The following is a 17,006-nucleotide window of genomic DNA, read 5'->3' as shown; positions in this document are numbered from 1 at the left end:
AGCCTCAAGGTGATTTGCTTCCTTGTTGAAGGCTTTAATTAATCCTCTTAAGTAACTTTCAAGTTCTTGAGTTCAAGTAAACACACTGGTCCACTAGGGGAGGCGTGTCAGGCTATAAACATTTTAATAATTTAAAAAAAAGGCTTTAATTGGTCAAAGTATTCATTTTCTATGGAGTGCTCCCAACCAGAAGATGAGGGAAATGGAGATAATGAAGCACGCCCCTCCTACCAAACACGATAAATTCTAGAGGCACTGTGAGATCAGGAATTTAAGGTGTATTTTTGTCCCACCCTGTTTTACAGGTGAGGTATCAAGTACGGTAACTCGTAATTTTCTTTTGGCCCAATCGAAAGGTATCATATAAAACAAAAGAAAGCTGTGTATGCGTGAAAAGGATCCGCCTTCCTCTCTGAAGAAAAGGGTGATTACGGCTTCGGAAACGCTTTTCAACCCAACACTGCTGCCCGGCTGGCGGCAACGGCGGCGGCGGCAACGACAGATTCCTGCAGAAGCGGCGCCCGGCAGGGGCGGCGGGAGCTCGGGAGAGGCTGCCGGGGATCGGGCGGGGCCCCGCGTGAGAGCTAAGCGCCTGCCCTCGCGCCCGCAGGACAGCAGGGCCTGCATCGACTCTAAGGCGAGACCAGAAACTTGCTAGTGGAGCAATTCTGGTGCCCCTGCCAGGGCTGTGAACCCTCTGAGATCATCCCTCAATCAAACGAATAGAAATTCTCGGGAAGAAAAAAAAAAATTGCAGGAATCCGGCTAAAATTCAGCAGCTTTCAGGGACCGATTCAGGGCATTATCCCTGTGGTTCCCTCGGCGAAAGGAGACTCGAAGCGCGACTGGAAGTCGCCGGGCCCCACAGAGCTGCGGTGCCCAGGCCGTAGGCTGTGGCGCGGGCGGAGGCGGCGGCGGCGGCGGCGGCGGCGGCGGCAGCGGGAGGACTCGGCGCTGGGGGCGCTGAGCGGCAGCCTCGCTTCCGGAGCTCGGCGGGCGGCGTCAGAGGAACGGGCGGCTTCCGGTCGGGGCGTAAACAAGGCCGTGGGCTGCAGGAGGCGGGGCGGAGGGGCTGCAAGAGGGAGCCGGCCAGACCCGGATCTCTTCCCCGCCGTGCTCCGGGTCCCGGGCCCGCGCCGCCGCCGCCTGGCTCCGCTCGCGGCCCCGCTGTCTGCAGGCGTGCCCTGGCGGCGGCGGAGAGCCGTCCTCGGCCGAGGAGGCTGGTAAACGCGAGCGCAGGCGGCAAAGAGGCCTTAACGCCGTCCCTTTTGCCGCCGCCTTCTTTTTGCCGCGCGCCACTGTGCATTTCTCTCCTTTTCCTTTGTTTCTTTGGCCCCTCGCGGGTGTGGGCATTCCTGGTGAGCAAAAGTGCAGCCTCAAGATGGCTGATGGCAACGAGGATATGCGGGCGGACGACTTGCCGGGGCCAGCCTTCGAGAGCTATGAGTCCATGGAGCTCGCCTGCCCCGCCGAGCGCAGCGGCCACGTAGCCGTCAGCGACGGGCGCCACATGTTCGTCTGGGGCGGCTACAAGGTCAGTGAGTGGCCGGGCCGCGGCAGACGTCGCTCGGCTGTGACTTGGGTCTGGGTTCGCGGCCAGGCGGGGAGGCCAGAGCAGCCCGCCAAGGGCGCTCCCCGCCTCCGTCGCGCGCCCCACCTCAGACTCTGCCCGTTGGTTGGTTTTTCTTGCGCGCGGGAATCTTCCTTCTCTCGAGTCCCCCAACCCGTCTCGAACCTCCAGGGCTGCTGGCACGTCAACCTGGTGCTCACAAAGCCAACTCACTCCCACCCCCGTTGTTGCCATTGGAGCGTTATTCCGGGGAAGGCCCTGTTAATGTTGCTTGGGCGGTGCATTCGGAAGGGTTGGGGTGTGTAAGGTGACGGTGTGTGATATCACTCAGACGCGTTATCAGGACGGCCTACGAGGACTTTACCCTCTGGAGCTAGAAACCGCTGCCCACTTAACGGGGAGTCCGAGGTGTAGGAAAACTGGAATTCCAAAAGGTTACAGGAATCACCTTATTCAGCCTTCTCGCCTGTGCAAATGGCCATCATACTATTGTTTGAACCTCTCAGGACTATTTTCCTTCTGGCTTCAGCTGGGTGAAGTTTTTCAGCAGACACCCGTATTAAAGATAATGGAAAAGCTCCACCAGTAACCAAAAAATCCACAGCATCAAATGAACACAGAGTGCAGCTCTTTGACTCTCCGATCCCCTGGTTATAAACAACGTGATTAGTTAGCAGTTTAAAGCCAGTTGCCCTTCTTTACCCTGCTACCTCGGAAATCTAGAATTTTATTTGCTGGGATGGCTCTGATCCAGTCCTACCACAAAATTCCTCTTTGGTCTTGAAAATGTTCTCCGCCCTCCCTATGCCCATGCCTTGTGATTGCTTTTAGCTTATGGTACAGTTGATTTGATCATAGTTGACCATTTTTGAGACAGCTTTCAAAGATAGCTGTCCTGATACTTTAATTTGGTTTAACTGCAGAAGTAATTTTTTGCCAATCCTAATTAATCTGCAGTGTTTTTCCCAGTCTCCGGTGAATGTGGTTAGAAAATAGAAAGGGGGGCTGGGCGCGGTGGCTCACTCCTCTAATCCTAGCACTTTGGGAGGCCAAGGTATGTGGATCACCTGAAGTCAGGAGCTGGAGACCAGTCTGGCCAACATGGTGAAGCTCCGTCTCTACTAAAAATACAAAAAAAATTAGCCGGGCGTGGTGACGGGCGCCCTAATCCTGGCTACTTGGGAGGCGGAGGTTGCAGTGAGCTGAGACGGCGCCATTGCACTCCAGCCCGGGCAACAAGAAGGAAACTGTCTCAAAAATACTTTAGAAAGGGGTAGGGAATTGCAAGGAGGGGGGCAAGCATGTAGTCACCCTTATAAAAATGTAAATTAATTCCCCTGGAGAAACCTGTCAATTACACTTCTGTCTAAGCTACCTAATTCATAATTGTATTTTTCAAATGACAGCATGAAAGAATGAGACTTTGGGAGTGGGGCAGGGGAGGATTCTCAATGTGGAGTATTTCTTGTGGTGGATTTAAAAAGGCCTGGATGATTGGGACTGATTCAGGGAGAAGCACACAATCACTGAATTGGATGGTTCTGAAACAGACTGCCCTCCCCATTTATGGCTGGTGGCTGGAACTCTGAGGGTAGGCACAGAAGCCCTTGGAGACTGTTTCAAAGGCAATAAACCTTGGCTTCCTACATAGTAGGCAGTTTTCCTCCCCAGGACAGGCTGGTCACCTCTGGGTCAGCCCACTTCCAGCCTTTCCCTTCATCACCGGTGGGGTGGAAAAAGAAGTGTTTACATGGTCAACTGTTCTGTTTCTGTATGTTTAATATTCAAGCTTGCTGGACTTTGACACCCATTTTTGGCTAGCGGCAGTCGTGTAGTGTATCAACATTGTTTGGAAAGTGGCTAGGGAGGGTCAAAGGCAGGGAATGTCAAGCAGTTGTTAAAGTTCAGGGAAAGGATAGAATCCTGGCGCCACCATTACTTCATAAATAACCTTGGGCAAATTACTTAAACTCTAAACTCATTTTCTCATAAAATCAGCTATTTTTTAGGGTTGTTGTAAGGATTACATAAAGCAATCCATGGATAGCTTTCAGCTGCAGCATATGGTAGGCTCAGTCTGTGTTAGGAATTAATACCTGAAGGGAAATGGAGCAGAACAAAGAACTTAAAATTCTGCATGAGGATTTAATATTTTGCATATTTGCAGTTCTGCCCTCTCTGTTGCTGCTTAGAGAATGAATAGGTGAAAGGAAGGCGTGCCTAGAAAACCACACATCGTGTTAGTGTGGATCAGTGTGGATCAGGCACTTTCAGTAACAGCCTGCTGATGATGGCACAGGTAGTCTCCCGAAGTCTTGCAGCTGAAATTTGGTGCATGGTTCTGTTCAGGATAAAGCTGCCTTAGAGAGTTCCCAGAGATCTCTTGGCTGGGCACAATGGCTCACAGCCTGTAATCCCAGCACTTTGGGAGGCTGAGGTGGGTGGATTGCTAGAGGTCGGGAGTTTGAGACCAGCCTGGCCAACATGGTGAAACCCTGTCTCTACTAAAAATACAAAAATTAGCCAGGTGTGATGGCAAGCTATCTGTAGTCCCAGCTACTCAGGAGCTGAGGCATGAGAATTGCTTGAACCCAGGAGGTGGACTTTGCAGTGAGCCAGCAGAGATCGCGCCACTGCACTCCATCCTGAGCGATAGAGACTTGGATTAAAAAAAAAAAAAAGTTCCCAGAGATCTCTTCTTGCCCTATTGTAACTGCTGTATCAAAATTCTGAATTAAGAGCTATCTATATTGAGCTTTACCTTGAGTGTGTGGCATGGGTTGGGGGGAGGATTGTGTACTATAATACCTATTTAACTTTTCATCAAATTAGTATGTCAAGATCGATTTAAAAAATACAGTAGTGCCTCTTTAAAATCAGTTTTTATATTTATAATTTTTTTTTATTTTTAGAGTAATCAAGTCAGAGGATTATATGACTTTTATCTGCCTAGAGAAGAACTATGGATCTACAACATGGAGACTGGAAGATGGTAAATGTGGATATTATAAGGGGGACTAAAAAATTCAGATAAGGGCTGGGCATGGTGGCTGGCTCACGCCTATAATCCCAGCACTTTGGGAGGCCGACGTAGGCGGATCACTTGAGGTCAGGAGTTCAACACCAGCCTGGGCAACATGGTGAAACCCCATCTCTACTAAAAATACAAAAATTAGCCAGGTGTGGTGACGTGCACATGTAATTGCAGCTACTTGGGAGGCTGAGGTGAGAGAATTTCTTGAACCCGGGAGGCAGAGGTGGCAGTGAGCCAAGATTGCACCACTGCACTCCAGCCTGGGTAACAACAAAACTGTCTCCAAAAACAAACAAACAAAAAAATCAGATGTGGCTGCAAAGAAAAAAATGTAAAACCCATTTTAAGCTATTTATATATTCTAAAAACACTGTTCTGCTACTTTAGCTTAGCTGCTAAGCTTAATTTAGCACCTGTTCTGTAGTTACTAGATACTTCTGATAACTTAGAATAAATTTCTATCCCAAGTATCATAGTAATATTTAAAATAGATGTAGAGGCTTCAGATCTAGAATGGAAAGATAATGTTCCATTTTTTTCAAGATACTAAGTCTTCTATCTTGAATAAGGAAAGGATTTTAAATGGTTGTTAGATTTTAGATTGTATAGAATTTTATCTCCTAAAAATAAAGGTGGTATTCTATTTTAATGAGCTCTCAAAATTTGCATGCAAATCTTTTTTTTTTTTTTTTGCCACAGAATCTAGTTCTGTCGCCCAGGTTGGAGTGCAGTGGCCGGATCTCAGCTCACTGCAAGCTCCGCCTCCCGGGTTTACGCCATTCTCCTGCCTCAGCCTCCCAAGTAGCTGGGACTACAGGCGCCCGCCACCTCGCCCGGCTAGTTTTTTGTATTTTTTAGTAGAGACGGGGTTTCACCGTGTTAGCCAGGATGGTCTCGATCTCCTGACCTCGTGATCCACCCCTCTTGGCCTCCCAAAGTGCTGGGATTACAGGCGTGAGCCACCGCGCTCGGCGCAAATCTTTTTAAAAAGAGTGTTGTTCTGTTTAAAAACCAAAATGATCTCCAGTTTGCCCTTTTTGAAAACTGGAGATAATCTGAAATGATCTTTTGCCAGTTTCATAGTAGTAGTAGTCAAAAGCATGTCCCTGGTAGAATTTAGGTGTTTCTCAAAATGCTGGGTTAGCCATGGTTGGGGATTTACAAAGTAGTTTTCCCCATGGTGTGCTTTGTGAGAACTTTGTGCTTTAAATATTTTACTTACTGGTAGATCTCAAAATTACCATAGTAGTCCCACTTAAGAGGTGGGATGCTGTGGCTCATGCCTGTAATCCCAGCACTTTGGGAGGCTGAGGCAGGCAGATCACCTTAGGTCAGGAGTTCAAGACCAGCCTGGCCAACATGGTGAAACCCCGTCTCTACAAAAATTAGCCAGGCATGATGGCAGGTGCCTGTAATCCCAGCTACTAGGGAGGCTGAGGCAGGAGAATCACTTGAACCCGGGAGGCAGAGGCTGCAGTGAGCCAAGATCACGGCATTGTACTCCAGCCTGGCTGATACAGTGAGACTCCATCTCAAAAAACAAAAAAGTTTAAGATTTACAAACTAGGCCGGGCACGGTGGCTCATGCCTGTAATCCCAGCACTTTGGGAGGCTGAGGCAGGTGGATCACGAGGTCAGGAGATCAAGACCATCCTGGCGAACACTGAAACCCCGTCTCAACTAAAAATACGAAAAAATTAGCTGGACGTGGTGGTGGGCGCCTGTAGTCCCAGCTACTCGGGAGGCTGAGGCAGGAGAATGGCATGAACCCAGGGGGTGGAACTTGCAGTGAGCAGAGATAGTGCCACTGCACTCCAGCCTGGGTGACAAAAAGACTCCATCTCAAAAAAAAAAAAAAAAAGTTACAAACTAAAAATAAGTCATGAGTATTTCTGTATATAACAAATTGGTGTTAATATGAAGCTGTTTCTTAATCCTTTTCTAGAGAATTGGGAATTTATAATTCTCTTAAAAGCGGAATGCTACATATTTTAAAAAATAATTTTTAAGGCCAGGTGTGGTGGCTCACACCTGTAATCCTAGCACTTTGGGAGGCTGAGGTGGGAGGATCACTTGAGCCCAGGAGTTCAAGACCAGCATGAGCAACACAGTGAGACCCTGTTTCTATTTAAAATTAATAACTTTTTTTTTTTTTTTTTTTTTTTTTTTTTTTTGAGAGGGAGTCTCGCTCTGTCTGTCGCCCAGGCTGTAGTGCAGTGGCGCAATCTCAGCTCACTGCAAGCTCCGCCTCCTGGGTTCACACCATTCTCCTGCCTCAGCTTCCCTAGTAGCTGGGACTACAGGCATGTGCCACAATGCCCGGCTAATTTTTTGTATTTTTAGTAGAGATGGGGTTTCACCATGTTAACCAGAATAGTCTCGGTTTCTTGACCTTGTGATCCACCTGCCTCGGCCAAAGTACTGCGATAACAGGCGTGAGCCACTGTGCCCAGCCAAAAATAGTAACTTTTTAAAAAGTGAGCCTTCTAAAACTTTAAGTTTAGCAAAGATAAATATTATATCTGACAGTTTTAGCAGAAGACCTTGAGTATACTGTTAGAATTTTAAATATTAGATTGCTTAGGTTGATTCAGATCAATTTTTAGATTCAGAATGAGTTAATACATACAAAGCACTCAGGAATGCCTGGCACATGGCACTACCTGTTTGTAGTGTTACATAAAGGACTGAATCTGATGCATATGAACAGCTAAAAGGTGACTGAAGAAAAAACACTGAATTAATCTATCAGGACTGGGAATGTTGAGGTTTTCCTTCTGGGCTCCTGGCCCACTCAAAAACAAAACAACTTATGGCCATGTAAATAAATAGCAAACAATTTAGTCTGAGAAACATAAAATGGTATGCTCCTAGAATAGTAAAATATGACTTAGGCTTTCAGAATCTCTCATTATGCCTGTACAATGGGGCCAGCTGGCACTGTCTGTGGAATAGGTAAAGAGGGAAAAACACATTCCTTGAACTAAGTTTAGACCTAGAAGAGACCCTAGAGGCACTGTCTACTCTGCCTTCTCGTTTTATTCCTTTAGTGTGAGGATATAAGTAGAAGAAAAATAGACTTCTGCATTTTTTCCCTTTAACTTACATACATTTAATTTATTCCCCCTTAGGAAAAAAATCAACACTGAAGGTGATGTTCCTCCTTCTATGTCAGGAAGCTGTGCTGTGTGTGTAGACAGGGTGCTGTACTTGTTTGGAGGACACCATTCAAGAGGCAATACCAATAAGGTTAGTGTTTCCAAGGATTATGGCTGGAGGCATTTTTATTCTTACTATCTTTCAAACAACTGCAAATTTCTAAGGTTAGCCCAAGACTTATTTGTGTCCCAGTTAAAAATGATTTGTACTTGATTATGATATGAATGTGCATTTTAGTATTTTGTTTGTCAATCTATATTTACCTAGGCATTATGTAAAATCAACTTTTGCTGGTAACTTGTGTGCAGTAACTTCCTGAGTGGTTTTTCTTTGTGCTTTTTGCAGCTACTTGTTCTCTTAGAACCCTTAAATGTTAGATGAACATTAGTAATAAAATTGCAGACAAAATAAAGACAAGATGTAATGGAGGGAAGGGTAAAAATGAGCAGGCCAACCAGTCAGAAAGCCATAAGGATAAATTAAAACTGACAAAACTACATGTTAACATTCCTATAAAGTGGTGCCAAAGATACTGCTGTTCAGACTTTGCCGTATTTTGTTCCAAGTAGGAAAAAGACATCACTTCTTCTCTTTCAGACCAATAAGAGACAGATTAAGTCAATCAGAAATGATACATATGCCATGTATTAGTGCTTATTGAGTTGCCAAATAAATGAATCGATAGGAGTCTACTAAGTTGGCAACTTAGTAAGCACTTTATATGCTGAGCACTTGACTGGACACTGGAGACAGAAGAATGATACAGTTCTCACCTCTTGGAACTCATTCTAGAAGGGACACATATAGTAAGTAAATCACTGCAGTAGCATCTGCTAGAGAGATACACAGCACCTGGCATATAGAAAATAACTCAGTAAGTATTGTTGAATCTGAAAAAGTCTTTGACATTGTGTTTGGTGGGATGAGGGAACAGAACAAGAAAAATCTTGACCGAAGAGGTGATGCTTGAACTGAATAAAAAAACTGGAAGGAGTAGCCAAGATAAAGAGATATAAGCAAATGCCTTTTTTTGGGGTGGGGCGGGGTGGTGACAGAGTCTTGCTCTGTTGCCCAGGCTGGAATGCAGTGGCACAATCTTGGCTCACTGCAACCTCCGCCTCCCAGGTTCAAGTGATTCTCGTACCTCAGCCTCCTGAGTAGCTGGGATTACCGGCATGCATCACCATGCCCGGCTAATTTTTTTGTATTGTTAGTAGAGACAGGGTTTCACCATGCTAGCTAGGCTGGTATTGAACTCCTGACCTCAGGTGATCCACCTGCTTCGGCCTCACAAAGTGCTGGGATTACAGACGTGAGCCACCGCGCCCGGCAGCAAATGTCTTAATTATGGAAATTCCAAGTGGATGGAACATGTGGCTGAGATGGTTTCAAACTATGTTCTTAGAAACTTTAGGGATTTCAGATGCTTTGGGACACCTGTGGGAGGAGCATATGGTGTTAGGTAGGCTCCAAGCTGCCCCTTCCTCCTCCGTTTTAACATGCGTAGCTCCACTTTTGTTTGTATACATTGGGCTTTTGCTTTGTATTTTGCTTGAAGAAAGAGTTCTATGCCTGAAAGATTGTGAGGCACATCTATAGGCTATCATTGAGCCATATATATTTCAGAGCCAAGGGGGAGAACAATAACTGACACAACTTAAAAGCTTGGGACAAGCTGTGGTTTTATGGACAAGGTTTTATGGACAAGGAGACAAGCTGTGGTTTTATGGAGGTAGTTACAGAAACAATGGTAGTATGTCGAGTGGCTAGGGCTGTGTGTTTTAAGTTTGACTCAGTGGAAGCTTGAGTGTCTCAGAGAAGAAATACATATATTGTGGTCAGATATATTCAGTTGCCTGGATGTGAACCCTTTAAAGGAAAGATCCTTAATTAATTTAAGTTAATTAATTTAAGTATTGATCCTTAATCTCTTTAATCTTAAAGATTAACTCAATTAACTCTTTAATCTTAAAGAGGCACCGAGTACATATTTGTTAAATTGAATTTAAAGGTAAAATTACTAAACCTAATTTTTTTTGGGTAATACCATTCTGATACCCATAAATTAAATAACTACAATTCAGAGTCCCTATATCAGGGCCAGGTGTGGTGGCTTATGCTTACAATCCAGCACTTTGGGAGGCCCAAGTGGGCACATCACTTGAGGCCAGGAGTTTGAGACCAGCCTGGCCAACATGACAAAAACCTGTCTCTACTAAAAATACAAAAATTAGCTGGGCATGTTGGTGCATGTCTGTAATGCCAGCTACAGGAGGCAGAAATTGCAGTGAGCCAAGATCATGCCACTGCACTCCAGCCTGGGTGACAGTGAGATTCTGTCCCCACCAAAAATAATAATAATAAAATAAATATGGCTATCAGCACAGTTTTGCAATTGCAAAAATATGGAACCAGCCCAATGCCCACCAATCAACAAGTGGATAAAGAAAATGTAGTGCATACATATACCAGGGAATACTACTCTGCCATAAAAAGGAACAAAATAATGGCATTTGCAGCAACCTAGATGGAAATGGAGACCGTTATTCTAAGTGAAGTAACTCAGGAATGGAAAACCAAACACCGTATGTTCTCAGTCGTAAGTGGGAGCTAAGCTATGAGGATGCAAAGGCATAAGAATGATACAATGGACTTTGGAGACTCAGAGGGAAAGGGTGATAGGTGGATGAGGGATAAAAGACTACACATTGGGTACAGTGTACACTGCTTGGGTGATGAGTGCACCAAAATCGCAGAAATCACCACGAAAGACCTTAGACATGTAACCAAACACCACCTGTTCCCCAAAAACCTATTGAGATAAAAAATAAAAAAATAAAAATGGGAAAAGAAAATATATGGCTGTCTTAGCCAGGTATGGTGGTCCATGCCTGTGGTCCATCTACTTGGGAAGCTAAGGTGGGAAGATAACTAAGCCCAGGAGTTGAGATTATAGTAATCTATGATTGTGCCACTGCACTCCAGCCTGGGCAAGAGAGACCCTGTCTCTTAAAAAAAAAATAAAGTGCGACTATGAAAAAAAAATTAGTCGAGCTAACTGTGTGCTTAGTGACTTAGGAGATTGGTATTCAGTCACAGAGTCCTAATCTGGACTCTGAGCAGTCTGGCAGCCAGTCTGCAGTCACAATTCCAGTAGCACTGAATTAGATGGTACTCTTATCATAAATCATAGTAAAATTAAATGCTAAACTTGAATTTCTTTCATATAACCAAATCTAACGGAAACCATTGCTTCTGACAGTTCTACATGCTGGATTCAAGGTCTACAGACAGAGTGTTACAATGGGAAAGAATTGATTGCCAAGGAATTCCTCCATCATCAAAGGACAAACTTGGAGTCTGGGTATATAAAAACAAGTGAGTTGGTAGCATTACAGGTTTGGGTTTTTATGTGTAAAGTGCTTTACCATTCAAGTATCCTTAACCAGTGACCATTTGCACAGAACATACCTCATAGGGCCCATATGAAGATTAACTGAGTAAATACATGAAAGCATTTAACACAGCACTTAAGATAAAGTGCTTGTATCCTATCCTACGGGTATTTGAATTTTTAGTGTCTTGGTTTTTCATCAAACAGGTTAATATTTTTTGGAGGGTATGGATATTTGCCTGAAGATAAAGTATTGGGAACTTTTGAATTTGATGAAACATCTTTTTGGGTAAGTGAAGTTCTGTATTTGCATATGGCCTCCTTAGTATATTGAAATAATACATTTTACGTTTGCTAATAAGTTTTGTGCACTTTTCTTTGGTAATCAGGCAGGCCATCTAATTTTATAAATATCATTTGTAAAATAACTCAGATTCTTATTTTCTGTAGAATTCAAGTCATCCAAGAGGATGGAATGATCATGTACATATTTTAGATACTGAAACATTTACCTGGAGCCAGCCTATAACTACTGTGAGTTGCTAAAGAATAAAATGGGGAGGGTTGGGGTGCGGAGAGAGGTATACCAGAGTTGGAAGATACTGTAAAAGTGACAGTTCATTCTTGTTTTCTGGGGATAAGATCCATAACTTTAATGATTTCCAAGGAATCTAGAACACAGAAGTTTAATGAATGTATGAAATGACTAATGCAGCATCTATTATTTAATACTTTTTTTTTTGAGACAGTTTTACACTGTTGCTGGGCTGGAGTGCAGTGGCGGGATCTCCGCTCACTGCCACGTCTGCCTCCCGGGTTCAAGCAATTCTCGTGCCTCAGCTTCCTGAGTACCTGGGATTACAGGCGCCCGCCACCAGGCCCAGCTAATTTTTTTTTTTGTGAGACGGAGTCCTGCTCTGTTGCCCAGGCTGGAGTGCAGTGGCGCGATCTCCGCTCACTGCAAGCTCCGCCGCCTTCCGGGTTAACGCCATTCTCCTGCCTCAGCCTCCAGAGTAGCTGGGACTACAGGCGCCTGCCACCACACCCGGCAAATTTGTGTTTTCAGTAGAGACGGGGTTTCACCGTGTTTGCCAGGATGGTCTCGAACTCCTGACCTCGTGATCCGCCCGCCTCGGCCTCCCAAAGTGCTGGGATTACAGGCATGAACCACCATGCCCAACCTATCTAATACATTTTACATGATAGAAGTGTTTGATTTTTTTTCAGATTTGGGGATATTTGTATTATATACTTAACAGCTATCTCTAATCCAAAGATCCAAAATGCTCCAATGAGCATTTCCTTTCAGTATCGTGTTGGCACTCAAATTTTCAGATTTTGGAGCATTTCAGATTTTGGATTTTCTGATTACAGATACTCAACCTGTAATTAAATAACTCTGCACTAGATAGGAACTTGTATTACTTAAATATTAGATTTCTTTTCCCTCTGACACAGATATTATATTTCTTTTCCCTCTGACACAGATATTATATGCCAGCCTTTATTTTAAAAGAGAAAAAATAAAGCAGCCTGTTATGTTAGCCAGCCCATTCAGTAGCACATCTCAAAAATAGAAAATTAAAATGCCAAGTTTTGGTAGTCAGCTTGTAGTACTGCTGTTGTCTCTAAGTCTACACTCCAACTTTTAAAAGCTCAAGTGCCTTACATATTCTTTTTTTTTTTTTTTTTGAGACGGAGTCTCGCTTTGTCACCCAGGCTGGAGTGCAGTGGCACCATCTTGGCTCACTGCAAGCTCCGCCTCCTGGGTTCACACTATTCTCCTGCCTCAGCCTCCGAGTAGCTGGGATTACAGGCATGCATCACCACGCCCGGCTAATTTTTTGTATTTTTAGCAGAGACGGGGTTTCACCGTGTTAGCCAGGATGGTCTCGATCTCCTGACCTCGTGATCCACCCATCTCGGCCTCCCAAAGTGCTAGGATTACAGGCTTGAGCCACCGCGCCCGGCCAATGCCTTACATATTCTTATCCCATATCCAGAGTAGAGTCTGGTATTTTCCCTCTGTTTATAAAAAGTTCACTTATGTACTGACTTGCTTATGTGACTCTAATAGGGTAAAACACCTTCACCTCGTGCTGCCCATGCCTGTGCAACTGTCGGAAATAGAGGCTTTGTGTTTGGAGGCAGATATCGAGTAAGTATTTAAACAACTTCAATGACTTGCTTTTGAATTCTTCAAAATGATAACTTAATTATCCTTTTCTAGGATGCTAGAATGAATGATCTTCACTATCTTAATCTGGATACATGGGAGTGGAATGAATTGTAGGTATTGCTTTAGATAAGTTTTTCCAAAATTCAGATTGTTTTTACCCTATATTCCCTACTATTGATATATAATGTCCTTGCTTAACTTTTCTGTAACTATGAAATTAAATAAACATAATTACTAGGTCCTTAAGGAATGAATTTTAGTTTTCTGTTTCCAGTTCCCGTAACTGTATGCCTAGTACATAGCATGTGCTCAGTGTTTGTTGAAAATAAAAGGTCTGAAGTCGATTCTATCTTCAAAGAAAATATTTCAGTATAAAGCATGTAGTTTATACTAAGAAGCCTTTTTAAACTTAAGGTCTCTTTTTCCGTAACATGTACATATAAATTTTAAAAGAAAACTTAAAAATACAGTAGCTGCTTCTAAATGCAGATATTGTAACTTAGCTGTTATTTTCAGAATTCCACAAGGCATATGCCCAGTTGGCCGATCTTGGCACTCACTAACACCAGTTTCTTCAGATCATCTTTTTCTCTTTGGAGGATTTACCACTGATAAACAGCCACTAAGTAAGTCCTTGAAAAATATGATAACAAAATCATCATATATCATCTATATATAATAGCTGAAAATGAGTCTATTAGAGACTTACGAGAGGGCTTATAGGGTTGGTTGGAAGGTGTGAAATTAACTTTGATCCTGTAACATAGCTATAATTGTACTATATGGCATACTTCTGCTCAATAAAGAACCTGGAGCACTTAAGAGCCCTGCTGAAGGGCTATAACATGCAAAGGGCTTACTTTGTTAATTGCAGGGAAAAAAGAAAAGAAAATATACGCTCTGTATCTACTCATGATCTGATTTATTACCTTTCTTGCCAAAACTGTGCCCTTTAAATGTCAATGTCATATTGGTAGACTAATATACTTCATAGCTCTTTTTTCTTTGCTTTAATCAGGTGATGCCTGGACTTACTGCATCAGTAAAAATGAATGGATACAATTTAATCATCCATATACTGAAAAACCAAGGTATTTAAAGGCAATTCTTATACTGAATATGCACAAGATGTAAGAATTGAGGTTATGGCTGCATTATATCCAGCATTCTTATTTATAAAAATCTTAGCATTCACTAAGGCTTGAAATACTTCTTAATGAAAAGAAAACCAATGTTATCCTAGTATTAAATGCTCTCCTTTCCATCATCTGTGTATGAAGAATAGGGGTGGAATTTTATTTTTGCTGCTTCCTTCCATTATAAAATTGACACATAGTTAAAATATACAATCAAGCTTTTCACTTCAATGAGTTGAACTGCATCTAAGTTTATTAAAAATGAGGGTCAGCCAGGTGTGGTGGCTCACACGGGTAATCCTAGCACTTGGGGAGGCCGAGGCAGGCAGATCACCTGAGGTCAGGAGTTCCAGCCTGGCCAACATGGTGAAACCCCATCTCTACTAAAAATACAAAATTAGCTGGGCGTGGTGGCACATGCGTGTAATCCCAACTACTTGAGAGGCTGAGGCAGGAGAATCGCCTGAACCAGGGAGGTAGAGGTTGCAGTGGGCTGAGATCGTGCCATTGCACTCCAGCTTGGGCAACAAGAGCAAAACTCTGTCTTCAAAAAAATAAAAAGGGTAGAGGTGCTGGAATGGGTAAAATTTTTAAACCTTAATCACATGGGAGGCCAGGTGCAGTGGGATTGCAGGATTACAGCTGTAATCCCAGCACTTTTGGAGGCTGAGGCAGGCAGATTGCTTGAACCCAGGGGTTCAAGACCAGCTTGGGCAACATGGCAAAACCCCATCTCTATAAAAAATAGAAAAATTTAGCTAGGTGTGGTAGTATATGCCTATAGTCCCAGCTATTCAGGAGGTAGAGGATGCAGTGAGCTGAGATTGCACCACTGCACTCCAGCCTGGGTGACAGAGAAAGACTGTCTCAAAAAAAAACACTACATGGGGAAAAAACAAGAACTGTCCATTCGATTTACAGTAGCACTGTATAACAAAGATGAAGAAATCAAATCATCCAAAAAGAAAAGCTTATTAAACACCGATAATTTTCTCTTGTTAATCTCAAAACAAAATGCTAAAAGAAATGATACAGTCAGAATTAGTGTTCAAAGCCTGCATTTTTTCCCCAAGCCTCTAAACCACGTATAGTCATGCCAGTAAGACTTCATTTGCACAAATGATCTCTCCATAACACTACCAGGCCTTCTGAGACTTTATAGTTTACTCAAGCAGGGCTTTCACCAGCCCTCAGATGTTCTGTGTAAGGCCAGTTGGCCCTACCTGTGGAAGAAGGCATATACCACTCAGCTCCCATACGACTTTTATTGCTAACAAAGACCTAGAGAACAGATCGTTCAGTTCAAGCTCCTCATTGCATAAATGAGAACTGACCAGAGAGATAAAATAATATCCAGATAAAATAGATATTGATTGATCTGCTTTTGCTACTTTCCCTTAAGATTTTACTTCTAAAACAAACAAACAAAAAAAGATTTTACTTCTCGCTATGATGTTTTGGTATGAACTACCTTAAGATCTCTAGTCTTTATTTCATAGCTCAAATGACCAGCTGGCGTTCTGGGTGACTTCAAACTCAAGTTTTTGTTTTAAATGCAGGTTATGGCACACAGCTTGTGCCAGTGATGAAGGAGAAGTAATTGTTTTTGGTGGATGTGCCAACAACCTGCTTGTCCATCACAGAGCTGTAAGTATACTACCTTCATATTATTACTGAAACTTACTTGCAAAAAAAAGCATTTGCTTTTAAATGTGTTCTTCCTATGTTTCAGGCACACAGTAATGAAATACTAATATTTTCAGTTCAACCAAAATCTCTTGTACGGTAAGTTAACTTTGTACTTGGCACTTAGATTATTTAAAATTGTTTCCTAAGACTTAGCACTCTCAAAAAACCAGGTTTATGGATTATTTAGGGCAATAATAAAACTTCATTGCGATAACCAGTTCCTATGAAAATCTTTGAAGAAAGAGGGATGTTTTATGTAGTTTTTCAAGTGAATGTACTTCTAAACAGTAAAGTGAAATTACTTTTCTCTTTGCTTGTCCACTTTCAGGCTAAGCTTAGAAGCAGTCATTTGCTTTAAAGAAATGTTAGCCAACTCATGGAACTGCCTTCCAAAACACTTACTTCACAGTGTTAATCAGAGGTTTGGTAGTAACAACACTTCTGGATCTTAACGCTTCATAAATAATGCCTATGATCACCTTGCATGGACAGCAATCCTGTAAACATCACAGAGTGGCATCATTTGTATAATTATATGCATTGTTGTAGTTTGCAGCTTTTGGTTTTAATGTGCATGTGAATGGCCTAGAGAACCTATTTTTGTGTCTATAAAGTTTACAATAAATGTATTTAACACCAGTAGCTGTCCTCTATTAAAGTAAAAGAAAAGTAATGGTTGGGCTTTTTACCCTGGAGAATGGTTGTTACATTTCCTTTTCGGTAACTTCAGGATATATATCTGTAGAAACATTATACTAAATAGTCTTACCATCATCAAAATGCTGAAGTCATTTTTTAAAAACATTATAGATTTTTTTTTAATGGCAAGAGTAGTCTATAATCAT

General features: G+C 42.8%; 1 protein-coding gene across 2 annotated transcripts; it reads left to right on the top strand.

The window, feature by feature from the left end:
• The first annotated feature begins 467 nt into the window (after window positions 1-467).
• KLHDC2 (kelch domain containing 2) lies at window positions 468-16,800 on the top strand. 2 transcript variants are annotated; one of them, XM_050796923.1, is made up of 13 exons: window positions 468-1,534; window positions 4,483-4,562; window positions 7,736-7,853; window positions 11,026-11,141; window positions 11,365-11,446; window positions 11,608-11,691; window positions 13,235-13,315; window positions 13,388-13,446; window positions 13,853-13,962; window positions 14,355-14,427; window positions 16,032-16,119; window positions 16,205-16,257; window positions 16,490-16,800. In XM_050796923.1, the coding sequence occupies exons 1-13, from the start codon at window positions 1,382-1,384 to the stop codon at window positions 16,611-16,613; spliced, it is 1,221 nt and encodes a 406-aa protein (XP_050652880.1). In that variant the 5' UTR covers window positions 468-1,381; the 3' UTR covers window positions 16,614-16,800. The 2 variants fall into 2 exon arrangements, with proteins under 2 accessions (XP_050652880.1, XP_050652881.1); XM_050796924.1 differs by lacking the exon at window positions 468-1,534 and adding an exon at window positions 1,834-2,004.
• The last annotated feature ends 206 nt before the right edge of the window (window positions 16,801-17,006 follow it).

The sequence above is a fragment of the Macaca thibetana genome, chromosome 7, assembly GCF_024542745.1.
Source record: "Macaca thibetana thibetana isolate TM-01 chromosome 7, ASM2454274v1, whole genome shotgun sequence".
Lineage (NCBI taxonomy): Eukaryota > Metazoa > Chordata > Mammalia > Primates > Cercopithecidae > Macaca > Macaca thibetana.
The sequence above is the reverse complement of the archived record's forward strand: the minus strand, read 5'-3'. Positions and strand labels throughout refer to the sequence as shown.

Bases quoted from the DNA above. Each gene is read 5' to 3' on its own strand.
- KLHDC2 (XM_050796923.1), top strand. From the start codon at position 1,382: ATGGCTGATGGCAACGAGGATATGCGGGCGGACGACTTGCCGGGGCCA. The intron at 4,563-7,735 runs GTAAATGTGGAT...ATTCCCCCTTAG, and splicing joins AACATGGAGACTGGAAGATG to GAAAAAAATCAACACTGAAG. The intron at 13,316-13,387 runs GTAAGTATTTAA...ATCCTTTTCTAG, and splicing joins TGTTTGGAGGCAGATATCGA to GATGCTAGAATGAATGATCT.